Source organism: Chiloscyllium plagiosum, unplaced genomic scaffold, assembly GCF_037043375.1.
Source record: "Chiloscyllium plagiosum isolate Xiang-an unplaced genomic scaffold, Cpla_swu_hap1 HiC_scaffold_39, whole genome shotgun sequence".
NCBI classification, from domain to species: Eukaryota; Metazoa; Chordata; class Chondrichthyes; order Orectolobiformes; family Hemiscylliidae; genus Chiloscyllium; species Chiloscyllium plagiosum.
The window spans coordinates 726,691-745,054 of record NW_028270177.1 but is presented as its reverse complement, the minus strand read 5'-3'; the positions used below and the strand labels follow the sequence as shown (position 1 = coordinate 745,054).

At 42.9% G+C, this 18,364-nt stretch overlaps 1 protein-coding gene across 3 annotated transcripts in view; it reads right to left on the bottom strand.

The window, feature by feature from the left end:
* trpm7 (transient receptor potential cation channel, subfamily M, member 7) overlaps window positions 1-18,364 on the bottom strand; it is a 199,448-nt gene that overhangs the window by 166,433 nt on the left and 14,651 nt on the right. For 2 of the 3 annotated variants that reach the window (XM_087981215.1, XM_087981217.1), the window contains exons 1-2: window positions 15,928-16,146; window positions 15,583-15,615 (exon numbers count right to left, since the gene is read on the bottom strand). The exons of the other annotated variant lie outside the window; for it this stretch is intronic. In XM_087981215.1, coding sequence (XP_087837341.1) covers window positions 15,583-15,615; window positions 15,928-15,939 — 45 coding nt within the window. In that variant the 5' untranslated portion in view covers window positions 15,940-16,146. Of the gene's footprint in view, window positions 1-15,582; window positions 15,616-15,927; window positions 16,147-18,364 lie in introns of those variants that run through there. 3 annotated transcript variants of the gene reach the window in all.

The following is an 18,364-nucleotide window of genomic DNA, read 5'->3' as shown; positions in this document are numbered from 1 at the left end:
TAGTGCAAAAGAAGCTATTCAGCCTACAAAGCCTGTACCAACCCCCCCAAGGAGCACTGTACCGAACCCAGCCCCTACACCTGCATTTTCCATGGATAATTCACAAAGATTGATCAAAGGGCTGACAGCAAATAATACCGAAGACTCAGTTTCCATCCTCAGCCATCCAAACAGATGGCCAACAGAACTACTGGATCAACTTGTGCACTGAATTACAGAAACATGTTCACTTATATAGTGCGTTTAATCTGAAAAGGTATCCCAACATGCTTCAGAGGTGCTAAAAACAAAATGTGATGCTAAATCATAGAAGGAAATGAGGAAAATTGGGTCAAATGTTTGATCAGTGATGGACTAAGTATCTTAAAAGAGATGAAAAAGGTGAAGAGCTTAAGAGAGAGAATTCCAGAGCTTTAGATTCAGAAAAGAAAGCACAACAATCAATCATAAAATAATTAAATTGATCAAGAGCACAAGATCTTTGAGGTTTGTAGAGCTGGAGGAGTTGGGAAAAGACAAGACCATAAAGAGAAAGAAAATGCAAAGTTTAAGGCCGAGGTATTATTTGCCTGGTAGCCAATTCAGGTCATTGAATACAGGAGTAATGGATGAACAGGATTTGACATAATTAAACTCATGGATCACAGATGTCCTCAAGTCTATGGAGACCAGCCAGGAATGCATTGGAATAGTCAAGTCTCACATCCAAATTGGCAGGAGTAGGCATTCAGCTCTACAAATCTATTAGTTCAAAATGATCCTGGCTAATCTGATTACTCCACATTCTTGCCTATTCATGATCATCTAAGAACCCCTTGTTTATCATGAATCAATCTTTCTGTCTTAAAAATATTCAAAGGCTCTGCTTCCATTTTCTTTCAAGGCCAAAGGCACTCCAAAAGCTTAACCTTATCTGAAAGAGAAAAAAATTCTCAACTTAAATGAGTGACCACAACTTTTAAAAGAAACCCTAGATTCTACCACTACAGGAAGCATCCTTTCCACATCCATGCTGTTGACACCCCTCAAATATCATGTGCTTCAATCAAGTCGCTTTGAACTTCTAACCTCCAGCAGATAGAAGCCTCATAAGACAACCCATGTCTTCAATAGATTTGTCTGGTTCACCTTCTCTGATCTGCTTCTAATGCATTTGCTTCCTTTCTTACATAAGGTCAAAACTGTACAAGGTACTCCAGATGTGGTCTCAAAAATGCACCATTTGATTGAAGCATAACCTTCCTATTTCTCTATTAAACTCCCTTCACAATAAACACTAACATGCTATTAGCTTTGGTATGCAAATAATCATACAAAACTGGAGTATTGCTGACAAAAGGCACATTGTGTCAAAGTTTTTCACCATGTACTCCAATGGACAACACTTTGGTATTTCTTGATGAAAAGATTCAACGAAATCACTCTTCTTGCAGTAACTCATTTTTCAGCTTTGGTAGCTAATACTTTGTTAGCCTTCCTACCAACTTGTCCCCTGGAATATTAACCATTTTCAATTCGTACATTAAGACACCCAGTGCCCTCTGCAGCTCATAACTCTGCAATCTCTTGTCATTCAAGAGTCAAGTGATTGGAGATAAAACTTGTTTTTGAACACCAAGTGGCTCAAATCTGGACAGCAGTGCCTGAGGATATGGTGGAAGAAAATTCAGTCATGAGGTTCAAAATAGAATTGGAAGGGGAAAACTGCAGGTGTATAGGGAAAAAGCAGGCAAGTGTGAATTGAACAGCTCTTACAGAAAATCAGCTTAGAAAAGACAGGTCCTTCCATACTGTAACCAATGATTTTATATCGGACTTTATTTAAATGGACAGAAAGGCAAAACTAGGGTTGCTCTGTTTGGGAGAAAAAGGTCAAAGATTTGATTAAAATATTCGGGTGACAGACAGAAATTGTCACAGTTACTAGTGCTGTCACGGACAGATGCATGCGCAGGCAGACAAATTGGCACAGATGAGGTCAAGTGTGTTCCCTCAGTCTCACTACAGACCCTGTCTTGCAGCAATGTTCCCTTGGAACCAAAGCATTTGATCAGAAGCACTGCTACCACCAAGACAGTCCTAGTGGTGGACACTGAAAACCCCTACAGTATATTCTGTACTAATACCACCCTCAGTGCTTCCTCCAAGTGTTGCTCAACATTTGTACTGACTCATCAGCCAAGGGAGGACAGTATGTGGTAATGAGCAGGAGGTTTCCTTGCCCATACTTAACCTGACATCAGAGACTTCATGGGGTCCCAAGTCCCTTGAGGACTCCAAAGGCGACTCACTTTCAAATGTAAACTTTTGGGCAGGAATGGTGATGTGGGGTCTGTGTCATTGTCTGTAAGGCAGGATTCCCTAAGTAGGACTGTGTCAGGCTGTAGCTCAACAAACCTGGGAGACAGCTCTCCCAATTTCAGCATTAGCCCCCAGATGTTAGCACTTTGCAGGGTTGACAGGGCTGTCTTTGGCGTTGTTATTTCCAGTACCTAGGTCAATGCCAGCTGGTCCATCTAGTTTGATTTCTTTGTTGAGACTTCACAGTAATTGATACAATATTGTTGTGCCTCTGGAGTCACATGTAGGCCAGACTAAGTGAGGATGAGAGATTTTCTTTCCTGAAAGATACTCCTGAGCCAGAAGGGTTTTTCAGACAATCAATGATTACATGACGAATCATATCTTCTAAAAACTGAATTCAAATTCAACCATCAGCTTTAATGGATTCGAACCCAGAACAATGGCTGAGCTCTTACATTAGGAGAAAGTGAGGACTGCAGATGCTGGAGATCAGAGCTTAAAAATGTGTTGCTGGAAAAGCGCAACAGGTCAGGCAGCATCAAAGGAACAGGAGAATCGACGTTTCGGACATAAACTCTTCTTCAGGAATGAGGAGGGTGTGGCAAGCAGGTTAAGATAAAAGGTAGGGAGAAGGGACTTGGGGGAGGGGCGCTGGGAATACAATAGGTGGAAGGAGGTTAAGGCGAGGGTGATAGGCCGGAGAGCGGGTGGGGGCGGAGAGGTCGGGAAGATGATTGCAGGTCAAGAAGGCGGTGCTGAGTCTGAGGGTTGGGACTGAGATAAGGTGGGGGGGGGGGGGGGGAAGGGAAATGAGAAAGCTGGAGAAATCTGCATTCATCCCTTATAGTTGGAGGGTTCCTAGGTGGAAGATGAGGCGCTCTTCCTCCAGGCATCGTGTTGCCATGGTCTGGCGACGGAGGCGGCCAAGGACCTGCATGTCCTTGGCGGAGTGGGAGGGGGAGTTAAAGTGTTCAGCCACGGGGTGGTTGGGTTGGTCGGTCCGGGTTTCCCAGAGGTATTCTCTGAAACATTCCGCAAGTAGGCAGCCTGTCTCCCCAATGTAGAGGAGGCCACATCGGGTGCAGCGGATGCAATAGATGATGTGTGTGGAGGTGCAGGTGAATTTCTGATGGATATGGAAGGATCCCTTGGAGCCTTGGAGGGAAGTGAGGGGGGAGGTATGGGACCAGGTTTTGCATTTCTTGCGGTTGCAGGGGAAGGTGCTGGGAGTGGAGGCTGGGTTGGTGGGGTGTGTGGATCTGACGAGGGAGTCGCGGAGGGAGTGGTCTTTCTGGAACGCTGATAGGGGTGGGGAGGGAAATATATCCTTGGTGGTGAGGTCTGTTTGGAGGTGGCGGAAATGACGAAGGATGATACGATGTATCTGGAGGTTGGTGGGGTGGTAGGTGAGGACCAGTGGGGTTCTGACCTGGTGGCGATTGGAGGGGCAGGGTTCAAGGGTGGAGGAGCGGGAAGTGGAGGAGATGCAGTGGAGAGCATCATCAACCACGTCTGAGAGGAAATTGCGGTCTTTGAAGAAAGTGGCCATCTGGGTTGTTCGGTATTGGAATTGGTCCTCCTGGGAGCAGATGCGGCGAAGACGAAGGAATTGGGAATATTGGATGGCGTTTTTACGGAGGCAGGGTGGGAGGAGGTGTAATCAGCCCCAACCCTCAGACTCAGCACCGCCTTCTTGACCTGCAATCTTCCTTCCGACCTCTCCGCCCCCACCCCCTCTCCAGCCCGTCACCCTCACCTTAACCTCCTTCCACCTATCGTATTCACAGCGCCCCTCCCCAAAGTCCCTCCTCCCTACCTTTTATCTTAGCCTGCTTGGCACACCCTCCTCATTCCTGAAGAAGGGCTTATGCCCGAAACGTCGATTCTCCTGTTCCTTGGATGCTGCCCGATCTGCTGCGCTTTTCCAGCAACACATTTTTAAGCTCTGAGCTCTTATATTGACAATACGACAAGGCCATTGCTTCCCCATGGTCTGTCATGGGGAAGATGCCAAAATCAATTGATGAGGTTATAGCTTGACAATTACAAATTTCAAGATAATCAGAACAAGTCAGTAGTTTTATGAAAGAGAAATCACACTTCACCAATGTAAAGAAGGTAGCTCCCTAAAGGAGTAACCTGTCAAGACAACCTTGGCCACTTACTGTACTTGGTATTTCCAGAAGGCAGTTAACAAAGGGCAACGTAAAACATTACTACTCAAAATCAAGGTTGGGAAGGATATGGGCCAGGAGCAAGTTGGTGGGACTAGTTTAATTTGGGCTTTTGCTTAGCATGGACTGGTTGGACCAAAGGGTCTGTTTCAGTGCTGTATGACACAAGGACTATGGCTAAACAGGTCTGTCTGATTGACAGGATGTAACAAGTAGTGTTCCAGAGAAATCTGGGCTGGGGACTCAAATTTTAAAACTTATATCAATTAGATGAAGGGATCAAAGACATAGTAGCTAAATTTGAGGATACCACAAAGATAGGTAGGAAAGCATATTGTAAAAAGGACATAAGGAGGTTGCAAAACAATGTAAATAGATTGAGTGAGAGCACAAAATCTAGCAGTAGGATATGAGAAAATGTGTAACTTCTATTCTTCTGGCCAAAATAAGGATTACTAAAACACAATGACTGCAGATGTTTAAACTGTACAGAGATCCAGGCGTTCTAGTGCATGAGTCACAAATGGTTATCATACAGGCACAGCAATTGAGATTAATGAAATGCTTTCCTCTGTGATAAGGAGAATTTAACATAAAAGGAAACAATGATATGCTTCAATTATACTGGGCACTGCGGAGATCAAGCCTCAAAAACAGTGTACAGTTTTGATCTCTTTATTGAAGGATGCATATCAATACATTAGAAACAATCTGTAGCAGGAGGAGGAATCAGAAGGCCAAAAACAGGGCACGATATAGCTTCAGCTGAGAAGATTAGGGTGAATCCAAAGACATTAAATATATTAAAGAAGAAAGAATAACTTTAGAGACAGAATAGGACATCTCAAGGACCTAAGTGAACATGTACATGTGGAACCGCAGGTAATAGGCAAGGTCCTTAATCAATACTTCTCCTCTATTTACCGTGGAAAAAGACACGAAAACTTTGGAAAGTTAGTGGTAATATCTTGGGGACAGTCCATATCACAGTGGTATTGGACATATTAGAATGTATGAAGGTGGATAAATCTCCTGGTCCCGACTAGGTATATCCTCGAAAACTGCAAGAGGCTGAAAAGAAATTGCAGGGGCCCTGGCTGATATTTTAACGTCACCGTTAGCCACAGGAGAGGTCCCGGAAGACTGTAGGGCAGTGAATGTTGAGCCCTTATTAAAGAAGGGATGCAAGGAAAAACCTGGGAACTATAGACCAGTAAGCCTAACATCTCTAATGGGTACATTACTGAGAAAATTCTGAGGGATAAGATCTACGTGCATTTGGAAAGACAGGGGTTGATTAGATGTAGGCAGCATGGCTTTGTATGTGGGAGATCATGCCTCATAAATTTGTAGGAGTTCTTTTCAGCTTGTACGAGAGGGGTGATAGATTTAAGACTGATGTCAGAGGCAAGTTCTATACACAGAGAGTGACAAGGGCGTGGAATGCCCTACCTGCTAAGATAGTCAACTCAGCCACATTAAGGAGGTTTAAACAATCCTTAGATAAGCTCATGGATGATTTTGGGATAGTGTAGGGGGACGAGCTGAGAATAGTTCACAGGTCGGCGCAACATCGAGGGCCAAAGGGCCTGCTCTGCGCTGTATTGTTCTATGTTCTAAGTGACCAGGAAGATTGATGAGGGCACGGCAGTAGACAGAGTCTGTATGGATTTCAGTAAGGCCTTTGATAAGATTCCACATGGTAGGTAGCTCTGGAAGGTTACATCGGGATTCCAGGGAAAGAAGTAGGAAAGGTGAAGGAAGGATGCTTGTCGAACTGAAGGCCTGTAACTAGTGGTGTGCCTTGGGTCGATGCTGGACCCATTACTGTTTATTATCTACATCAATGATTTGGATGAGAACGTACAAGGTATGATTAGTAAGTTTGCAGATGACATAAAATAGGCAGCATTATGGACAGTGAGGAAGGTTATCAGAAATTGCAGCAGGACCTTGATCAGCTGGGGAAACAGTCCAGGAAGTGGCAAATGGCGTTTAATATAGGTAAGTGTGAGGTGTTGCATTTTGGAAAGTCAAATCAAGGGAGGAGTTTCATGGTGAGTAGAACAGAGGGACCTTGGAGTTCAGCTGCACCGTTCTCTGAAAGTGGAGTCACAGGTAGACAGGGCAGGGTCTTTTGACAGACTGGCTTTCCTCAGTCAGGGCAATAAATTGGGAAGTTATGTTGCAGTTGTACAGGACATTAGTGACGCTGCATTTGGGAGTACAGTATTGTGTTTAGTTTTGGTCACCTTGCTAGAGGAAGGATGTTATTAAACTGAAAAGAGTGCATTAGAAATTTACAAGTATTTTGCCAGGACTCAAGAGACTATGGTATAGGGAGACGTTGGACAAGCTTTTTTCTCTTTAGAGCATAGGAGATTGAAGGTGGTGGTTGGGGGTGGGAAAGCAGGGAAACATTATAAAAGTGTATAGCATCATGAGAGGCAGGATAGGGTTGCATTCAGTCTTTTTCCCAGGACTGGGGAAGCGAGTACTAGAAGACACCAGTTTAAGGTTAAAGGGGAAAGAATAAATGGGAACCTGAGGGACAAAGTTTTTAAAAAAAGAGGGTAGTACACATCTGGAATCAGCTGTCAGCAGAAGTGGTTGAGGCGTGTACATGAACAATATTTAAAAGGAATTTGGAGCAAATACATGGATAGGAAAGGCTTAAAAGGATATGGGCCAAGTGCAGGGAAATGGGGTTAGCATGGTCGGACAGTTTGGTTGACATGGACCAATTTGGGCCAAAGGACCTGTCTATGTGCTGTAGGACTCGAAGGCACTATTGGGAGATTGACACCTTGAATGAGCAGGTTGCCATATGAGAAATAAATTGCACAGACTGGGCTTGATTTCACTAGAGTTTGGAAGAGTAAGAAGTGACTAAAATGATGTTTTCTCTTGTAGGTGAGTCCAGAACAAGGCGCATCACTTTAAAATTAATGGTTTCTCTTTTGGGGAGGAGGAAGAGAAATTCTCTCTCAGTGGATTGTGCAACTTTGGAATTCTCTGCCTCAGATGGCCGTGGAGGAGGAACATTAAATATTTTTAAGCTGGTGGTAGCTTGATTTTTGTAGGCAGCAAAATCAAAGGTTATCATGAGTAGGTGAGTAGATGAGAATGTGAAATTCAAGGTGACTGGCATATCTCTACTCTTAATTTGTATTTTGATCTGTATGTTCATATGGATAGACTTTTAGCAGGCACTTTAGGAAATAGTGCAGGTGCAAAGAAAAGTCATTGCAAGTAACGTACTATGATAAATAAACAAGGTCAGAACCAGACAAATGCTGATATAAGAACACAGAAACAGGTGTCAACCATTAGCCCTTTGAATCTATTCCACCATTCAATACAATCATTGCTGATCATTCCTAGTTTCAGCTTCCTCCCCATACCATTTGAACCCTTTAGCCCCAAGAGTTATACCAAACTCCTTTTTGAAAACATTCAATGATTCTGCCTGAACTGCTTTCAATGGCAGAGAATTTCAATGAGGCACAACACTGAGGGTGAAGAAATTTCTCATCTTATTCCTAAATTACCCTGCACCCTTAGACTGTCACCACTGCTTCTAGAGTCCCTGATAAATTAGGAACATTCTTCCTGCATTTATCCTGTCTAAACCAATTAGAATTTTACAGTTTTCCAGGAGATACCCCTCATTCTTCAAAATGCCAGGGAATACAGTCCTAACTAATCCAGTTTCTCCTCATACATCATTCCTGCCATCCCAGAATCAGACTGGTAAGCCTTTGTTGCATTTGTTCCAGTGCCAAATATCCTTCCACAGATAAGGAGACAAAATGTCTTCGCTGGAGTGTTACAGTCATAGTCATAGAGATGTACAGCACAGAAACAGACCCTTCGGTCCAACTTGTCCATACTGACTAGATATCCTAAATTAATCTATCCCCATTTGGGGATCCCTACCTACCTACTCATATACCCATCCAGATGTCTTTTAAAAGTTGCAATTGCACCAACCTCCATCACTTCCTCCGGCAGCTCATTCCATAGACACACCATCCTCTGAGTGAAAACGTTGCCTCTTGTCCCTTTTAAATCTTTCCCCTCTCACTTTAAACCTATGCCTCTAGTTTTTGACTCTCCCACCACAGGGAAAAGACCTTGATTTTATATCAAAGACCCTATGATTTTATATACCTCTATGGTCACCACTGAGTTTGATCACCATTTTCTCTCTGGATAGAATGTTTAGTAGGACTGTCTCATGAAGAATAATTGGTTCAATTGGGCCTGCGTTCATTAGAGCTGAAAAGGACAACAGGATGTTGAATTGAAATGTATAAATTTTTAACAGGATTAGAAGCAGGGAGTCTAGACCAGCAGTCAGAATTTCAGGATATAGGGCTGAGGTGAGAAAACATTTATTCACTTAGATGGTCAAAGTGGAATTTGCTACCACAGAAGGTTGTGGAGGCCAGGTGACAGCGTATTCAAGAAAGGGATTGATAAATTCAGATTTTAATTATATCATGGGGCATGACAGAAAGTGGTAGATATGACATTAAGACAGAGGGCCAACTATGAACATACTGAATGGCAGGGCAGACTCGAAGGGCCAAATAACAACTCCTGCTTCCAGTTTTTATTTTAGAAAGCAATGAAGAGTTTGCCACATTACTGTGGGTCTGGAATTATATGTAGAACAGACTAGGTAAGGAGGGCTGGAAGAGCACAGCAATTCAGGCAGCATCCGAGGACAGGCAAAATCGACGTTTCGGGCAAAAGCCCTTCATCAGGAATAAAGGCAGAGAGACTGAAGTGTGGAGAGATAAGCTAGAGAAGGTGGGGGTGGGGATAGAGTAGCATAGAGTACAAAAGGTCAGTGTGGAAGGAGATGAAGGTGATAGGTCAGGGAGGAGAGGGTGGAGTGGATAGGTGGAAAAGGAGCTAGGCAGGTCGGACAAGTCCAGACACGTCAGGGGATCGTATTGCTGGAGGTTAGAAATTAGGATGAGGTGGGGGAAGGGGAAATGAGGAAACTGTTGAAATCCACATTGATGCCCTGGGGTTGAAGTGTTCCGAGGCGGAAGATGAGGCGTTCTTCTTCCATGCGTCTGGTGGTGAGGGAGCGGCGGTGGAGGAGGCCCAGGACCTCCATATCCTCGGCAGAGTGGGAGGGGGAGTTGAAATGTTGAGCCACGGGGCGATTTGGTTGGTTGGTGCGGGTGTCTCGGAGATGTTCCCTAAAGCGCTCTGCTAGGAGGCGTCCAGTCTCCCCAATGTAGAGGAGACCGCATCGGGAGCAACAGATACAATAAATTATATTAGTGGATGTGCAGGTAAAACTTTCATGGATGTGGAAGGCTCCTTTAGGGCCTTGGATGGAGGTGAGGGAGGAGGTGTGGGCACAGGTTTTACAGTTCCTGCGGTGGCAGGGGAAAGTGCCAGGATGGGAGGGTGGGTCGTAGGGGGGCGTGGACCTGATCAGGTAGTCACGGAGGGAACGGTCTTTGCGGAAGGCGGAGAGGGGTGGGGAGGGAAATATATCCCTGGTGGTGGGGTCTGTTTGAAGGTGGCGGAAATGTCGGCGGATGATTTGGTTTATGCGAAGGTTGGTAGGGTGGAAGGCGAGCACCAGGGGCGTTCTGTCCTTGTTGCGGTTGGAGGGGTTGGGTCTGAGGACGGAGGTGCGGGATGTGGACGAGATGCGTTGGAGGGCATCTTTAACCACGTGGGAAGGGAAATTGCGGTCTCTAAAGAAGGAGGCCATCTGGTGTGTTCGGTGGTGGAACTGCTCCTCCTGGGAGCAGATATGGCGTAGGCGGAGGAATTGGGAATACGAGATGGCATTTTTGCAAGAGGTAGGGTGGGAAGAGGTGTAATCCAGGTAGCTGTGGGAGTCGGTGGGTTTGTAGAAAATGTCAGTGTCAAGTCGGTCGTCACTGATGGAGATGGAGAGGTCCAGGAAGGGGAGGGAGGTGTCAGAGATAGTCCAGGTAAATTTAAGGTCAGGGTGGAATGTGTTGGTGAAGTTGATGAATTGCTCAACCTCCTCGCGGGAGCATGAGGTGGCGCCAATGCAGTCATCAATGTAGCGGAGGAAGAGGTGGGGAGTGGTGCCGGTGTAATTACGGAAGATCAACTGCTCTACGTACCCAACAAAGAGACAGGCATAGCTGGGGCCCATACGTGTGCCCATGGCTACCCCTTTGGTCTGGAGGAAGTGGGAGGATTCAGAGGAGAAATTGTTAAGGGTGAGGACCAGTTCGGCCAAACAAATGAGAGTGTCGGTGGAGGGGTACTGTTGGGAACGTCTGGAGAGGAAAAAATGGAGGGCTTGGAGGCCCTGGTCATGGCGGATGGAGGTGTAGAGGGATTGGATATCCATGGTGAAGATGAGGCGTTGGGGCTGGGGAAACGGAAGTCTTGGAGGAGGTGGAGGGCGTGGGTGGTGTTTGGAGGAGGTGGAGGGCGTGGGTGGTGTCTTGGAGGAGGTGGACTCTATCCCCACCCCCACCCTCCTCTAGCTTATCTCTCCACGCTTCAGTCTCTCTGCCTTTATTCCTGATGAAGGGCTTTTGCCCGAAACGTCGATTTTGCCTGTCCTCGGATGCTGCCTGAATTGCTGTGCTCTTCCAGCACCACTGATCCAGAATCTGGTTTCCAGCATCTGCAGTCATTGTTTTTACCTAGGTAAGGAGGGCAGTTTTCCTTCCCTAAAAGGTCATTAATGAACCAGTTGGGGTTTTCCGACAATCAAACATGATCTCATGGTCATTAGGCTTTTAACTCCAGACCTTTACCCCTTTCAATCTGCCACGATGGGATTCAATCTGGGTCCCGCAACATTACCTTATTCTCTGATTATTAGTTCAGAAATAATACCACGATGCCATTGCTTTTCTCAAGAAAAACAGCTTCATTAAAAGAAACCAGACACATACTAACCAACAAGATTAGGCTCACTGCTCATCACTATTCTTTAAAAAAAAGGAACCTGAATGAGTCAGACTCATTGTCAGTGTTCCATTTAACAACTAGCCTCCAACAGAACTTGGAATGGATACAGCACAGACAGTGGCCACATGCCCATCAAATCTGTGCTGGTGTCAGCATTCTGCAAGAATAACTCAATCAGTTCCATTCTCCTGCCTTTTCCACTTAGCCATGGAATTCTTCCTCATCAGACAATCTTTTCACTCGCTTGAAAGCCAAGACTGATTGTGCATCCATTAGATTCTCAGTTTGTGAATTAGAGATTCTAATTCAATACTGAAAAAGGATTTTCTACAAGTCATTAATTTTTTTGCTAGTTACCTTAAATCTGGTTCTCAATCGGACTTATCGTCAACCAGTCTCTCCAGATCCTCATGAGCTTGAACACTTTTATCCAATCTCCTCTCAACAATCTGTTCTTCAAGAACAGCCCCCGTTTTTCTAACATACCCACATAACTGAAGTGTCTCATCTCTGGAATCATTGTTGGGAAACTCTACTCCATATTTTCTAATGTCTTCACATCCTTCAAACCACAGAAATGTTGAAATGAGCCATTCAGCCCATCCCATATGCACTGATTGAGTAAACTCGCTGCTACTCTAGTCCCACGTACTAGCCCCTTATCTATACCTTGCAAGTTCCAGTGTTGCAGGGGCAGATTCAGGTTCCATGTAATTAAGTAGAAGATTCCTGCTTTGACCATCAAGCAAGACAGTGAATTCTAGACACACACCACCCTGAGTGAAAACATTGCTTGTCACATCCCCTCTGATCCTGCTACCCATCGGAGAGGACGTTCCCTGACGTTTCAGGGAACACCTCTGGGAAACCCGCACCAACCAGCCCAACCACCCCATGGCTGAACACTTTAACACCCCCTCCCACTCCGCCAAGGACATGCAGGTCCTTGGCCTCCTCCATCACCAGACCCTGACCACATGATGCCTGGACGAAGAGCGCCTCATCTTCCGCCTCGGAACCCTCCAACCACACGGGATGAATGTAGATTTCTCCAGCTTCGTCATTTCCCCTCCCCCCACCTTTTCTCAGTCCCAACCCTCTGACTCAGCACCGCCCTCTTCGCCTGCAATCTTCTTCCCGACCTCTCCGCCCCCACCCCCTCTCCGGCCTATCACCATCACCCTCACCTCCTTCCACCTATTGTATTCCCAGCGCCCCTCCCCCCCTACCTTTTATCTCAGCCCTCTTGGCACAGCAGCCTCATTCCTGAAGAAGGGCTGATGCCCGAAACATCGATTCTCCTGCTCCTCGGATGCTGCCTGGCCTGCTGTGTTTTGCCAGCACCACATTTTTCAACTCCTGCTACCTATCACCTTGTATCTATGCCACCTGATAACCAACCTTGCCACTGAAGAAAAACAGTTCTTCCCTTTTCACTCCTCAGCCTCCTTGAAGGAAAATAACTGGAGCCAATTTAACCTTTCCTCAGAGCACAACTGAGGAACATGTTACTAAGCCTTGACAATCTCCTCTCTATTCTTTCTCGAGCAATTCTGTCCTCCTTGTAATGCAGTGAACAGACCTGTATCCAAAATTCAGCTGTGAACAAACTAGTGTTTTGTACAATTCCAACATTATATCTTTGCTTTTACATTCAATGAAGGCAATTATCCCATGCATCTTCTTGTATTTCCTCTCAGAGGATTGTGCATCTTTGGAGCTCCTTGCTACAGAGAGCTGCGTAGACAAAGTCCGTGCATATATCTAAGGCTGAGACAGATAGATTCTTGATCAATAGGGAATCAAAGATTACAGAAATACCTGCAGGATGGTGAACGTAACAAATATCTGATCTGCCCATGCTCCTATTGAATGGTGCAGCAGGCTCAAAGGGCTAAATGCCTACTTCTGTTCATTTTTCTTATGGTTTTAATTACCTGTTTTACCATCTTTGGGGACCCGTGGACACAGACTCAGGTCTCTCACTTCCTCCAACCATCTCAGCACTCTCCCAATTACTGGGTATTCCCTTGCTTGGTTTGCCCTCCTAATAACATATTTCTCCAGACTGAATTAAATTTGTCACTTTCCTGCCCATTCAGCAAAACCGTTGAGATGAAATCAAAAGCCATCCTCTTGATTATCACCTACCTGGAAAACTTTTAAGCTGATTATGCCTCCTACACTTAAACCGGAATAATTATCATATAAACCACAAACATCAAGGAACCCAACACTGAGACCTGTGGATTACTACTGGATATTACCTTCCATTCACAAAAGCATCCATTGACCATTTCCTGTCGTATCCTCTCGCCGAGCGATCTAAATACAATCTTTCTTGAAGTGTAATGCCCAGAACTGAATGCTGGACTCCAGCTTTTATACAAGCTCAACACAACTTTCTTGCTCTGTACATTTCTACTCTAGATAAATCTCAGTGGGCCATATATTATATTAGCCATTATTTCAACTTGCTGTCTATATTTCAATGATGTGTATACATATATTCCAAGATCCCTCTTCTCCAGCACCTCTTTGGAATTGTATCCTTTACTGTATATGGTCTCTGAATTCTTCCTAGCAAAACAAATCAATTCTCATTTACCCACATTAAATTTTGTCTGTCACTTGTACATCAATCTATGTCTTTTTTTTTTCAGTTTAATGCTATCCATACCATAGTTTACAATTATTTTCAATTTCTGGGTCATCTGCAAAGGGTGATATCGTACTCTATGATGTCAAGTCTAGACCATGAGGGTACATCAAGAAAAGCAGGCAATGTTGTTGTCAAGCTAGAGCTTGACCAAAAACTGTAAGAGGAATTAAATTTTTACAATAATTACTGTATGCACAAGTGAAGTTACAAAAATGACCAGGGGTCGGAATACTATGGTAAGTCTTAAATCCAAGACGTCTTTTTACAATTAATTTCAGAATCAGATATTTTAGAATTCCATCAAGACAACAAAAAAAATCTAAATGGCAACATCTAACAGGGAAAGTCCTTAATACTGCATGCTGAATTTACAAACCTATTCCTCCAATTTCAGCTCTTTCGTCTGAAGGCAAGTACTTGTGTTAAGTGACCGAAGCTTCTAAAAAGTAGAGTAAAATTCATGGGAACTAATCCACCATACCAGTCAAAAATAAAACACAGAGTTACAGTGACCCAACAAGTACAACCATACACACAGCTTCAGCTGTGAGACGCCAAAGTGAAAATGAATTACCTTAATATATTCACTGTAATTCTTATCACAGTGCAGGTAATGTGCTTCCCCTAAAATATTGGAATTCGGAATATCCCAGAACCACCACTTCTCAAGATGTTACCCTCACAAAGTATAATTCATCATTGCCTAAACATCCAAAGCAGCAATTGCATTAACTATCTTTCCTCCAGTTTGGCAGAGGAACGCTGACCTTAGATACTTATGACTAGGTAACTACAAATTGCCTCCTTAAATTGCAGTAGAATAGACATGGACTCGTCAATTCTACTACAATTTACGTATAATCAACTCCTATCTTACACAACTACACAGGACTATTCGGGAGAAGATCAATGAAATAAAGCAAATAAGGTAAATGATCTGCCACAAATTTACTATCAAGGGCAAATCCCACCCCTCTTTCTGAAGTCATGAAATTCATGTTTTTTGATCTACATTATTGCAAATTCCCCCATTTAGCTTTAGTAATGTGTTCATATTAATCTGGAAAGATACACAAAACAAATCAATTTGATAAATTATAATGAAGTAACCAAAAATATTGTACTGAAATATGAAAACTATTGGTCTAAACCAGATAAGGAAACTCAGAACTAAAATGGTCAAATTTCTGCAAAACATAAAACAAAATATCCAAAAAAAATTCACCTAGCTGTCACAATGCTCATTTGATTTGTTGATTAGATATTCCATAGTATAGCATGATAAACTTTGCAACCCAGCAGAATGCACTCTATGCAGAAGGTCGGGACAACTAAAAAAAATTGTTAAGTCAGAACTGCTCTATCATTCCTTTGGGTCAATAACAACATTATCAATTGTAGGATAGTCAGTTAAGAATAAACTACAACCGTTTCAAAATCAGCAAATATCAGGATATCAAGGAAACAACTTCTATTAGGATTGTATAGACATCAGTTTGACCATACCTCATCCAGCTCAGTCTGCAAAGGGAACTGGAACTGCAGATGGGAAAAAATACATTAGTGTAAATGGGATTCAAAAATAAACTCTCAGTTGAGAATAGCAAAATTAGATTTATACCTAAAGTATTAATTTGTGAAAACACATGCCTTAGCTTTAAATATCTGCCAGTTTGGGTAAGAATACAAGCATTCTGAAAGATTACGTTTTTTCCAAGCAGTTTTATGTTAAGCTTCTAACAGTCAACAGTTTACACCATCTACAATAGATTCACTACAAATTTAATCAGAATCACCCAAGAGGATGACAGCAGCAATATCAGATTAGTTTAGCAAGTTGCATTCACTTACAATCATGGCCATCTGATTACTGAAATAAACTTTGAGCTTAAATTCTTCAGTTCAGGTCTTCATTGACTTGTTCCTTCAGTTCTTCTTAAAAGGGAATTATCCAATTTTATTTAAAACTAACATAATTATGGATTTCTGCATTCATCTCATTACTTGTGGCTTTTATCAACTTGGCCCATTTAAAATAAAAGCAGAATGGATGATCTAACAGCTCTTCAGATGTTAGCTGCTTACTATCTGTCCTGATACTGGACTTAGTGCTATAAATTCTTAATAGTCTTCATCTCTAAATAAAAGCAAATACGTAAGACTGCCTCCAAAAATGAGTCACAAGGCTGAGAAAATTATAATCATCCTTAATGTGCCACAATCATGTCAAACTCCTCTGCAATTACAAATCAAAATAACTAAATTGCCAACCCTGCCCCACAGATCGACATTATAAACAATAATTTGGAGAGGGAGAAAACCTATCATCAGCAAGTTAGCAGATTTACGCAGCCAAACTATTTTAACAAACTGAGAAACTAGTTGTGCTGAGTCCGTAAACTCTTTTCATATGGACCTGCTTTGAAGTTCCTCCATTTTTATTGTACTCCAATGCTATACTTTCCATTCAAATTAGCAATGGTGAGCTAAAATGATATAAAATGACACTTTATTAAAATAAAAACCATGGTGTTTGCTAAGGAAAAACTACTATGAACACATTGCCCTGGATAAGAAATTTTTAAATTTGTTCACAGCATCTGGGCATTGCTCGTTTGGCCAGCATGTATTGGTCATCCCTAAATGCCCTCAAGAAGATCATGATAAGCAAGACAACAAGAAAACTACGTCATAGTAGTTCAATATAATCTCTCACAGCCAGTAGGACAGCTGTAGAGATCAGTAAGCTTTACAAGTCCCAGAGTCGGATCAAAATATGAAGGCTGCATACAAAAGCAGACCTTGGCGATACAGTAAACCAGATGAATGGGGAACTTCTAGGTTGCTTGTGTGGCAAAGATATGCTGTTGCTACTGGACAGTGAGTCACTAGATCTACGTGCTTACCAATTAAGATAAGCACGTAGATGTAAGATTGAACCTGTTATCAATTGTAAAAAGTTAAGTTTAAAAATGAACAAGAGAATGAGCCAGATACCCACCATTTCCTTTATCACTCAAAAGGATCCACTCTTGTAAGAATAAGGTGAGTACAAGAGGAACAGAGACAAGGATTGCTTTCATGGTCTCTCCTTTATGCAAGATAAATTTCTTCCTAGTGGCACTATGGGTGCACATACACCTCGAAGACTGCAAATGTTCAATAAGGCAACTCTCCAACAAAGGGCAAATAATAATGGACAATAAACACTAGCTCAATGATACTGCATTTCATGAACAAATTTTTGAAAAGTTATTTTTACTTTTAAAAAATCTAGGAAAAGCAAAGTAGTTAACCATAAAAGTTCAAAGCATCAGAGTCATATTTCCTTCTCATAATCCTTTTTATTGTTATTTTATTCAAGACATGAGAGCTGTTGGTTCAGATGAGGTATTGCTTTTGCTGAATTTAAAGCAGGCATTCAAACAGTCTTGATGACTGACTCACACTGCTGAGGTTAATCTAGCTTCCTCCCGCTGTCTGCACAATCCCTGGATATAAGTACTAAAGTTTTTTTAAAAGTACTTGACTTCTTCCCTTCAAAACACAGGGCAACAACTTTCCATCACGAAACAAGAAAGGATATCAATCATATAACATACCCATTAAGATCTGCATTCACCTCCCACTCTACATTTCTTCATGCAAGGAAAACTACAGGCAATGAAGCCACATTCTGCTACTTTGTGTCACATCAGAAAAGGACAAGAAACTTACAATGAATTGAAATCATAATTCTTTGCATTTTTACTATTCAAATTTCTTAGCTATTTTGTATAACAGATTCATAATGAAAGAATGAAGGAAGAGTTGAGTCACCGAGTAACCATCTTCCAAAGCACACAGACTTTAATGGTAGACTCCCACTTGTCAAGTGGTACACATTGCATTGCCAAACTGAAACAACTTTTTTGTCAAAATATCAAAATGAACGGCTGGTTTACGATAGCAAAGAGTTGATTATTCAGTCAGAAAATACATTTACCTTTAGAATCATTGAGATCTACAGCAAATAAAAAGGCCCTTTGCCCCATCACACTTACACTGGTCAAAACTAACCATCTAATTAATCTAATCCCATTTTCGAGCACTTGGCCTGATGCCTTCTATTAGGTTAAGATCAATATATCCATCGCAAATTCACCTGCACCTCCACACACATCATTTACTGCATCCGCTGCACCCGATGTGGCCTCCTCTACATTGGAGAGACAGGCCCCATACTTGCGGAACGTTTCAGAAAACACCTCTGGGACATCCGCACCAACCAACCCAACCGCCCCGTGGC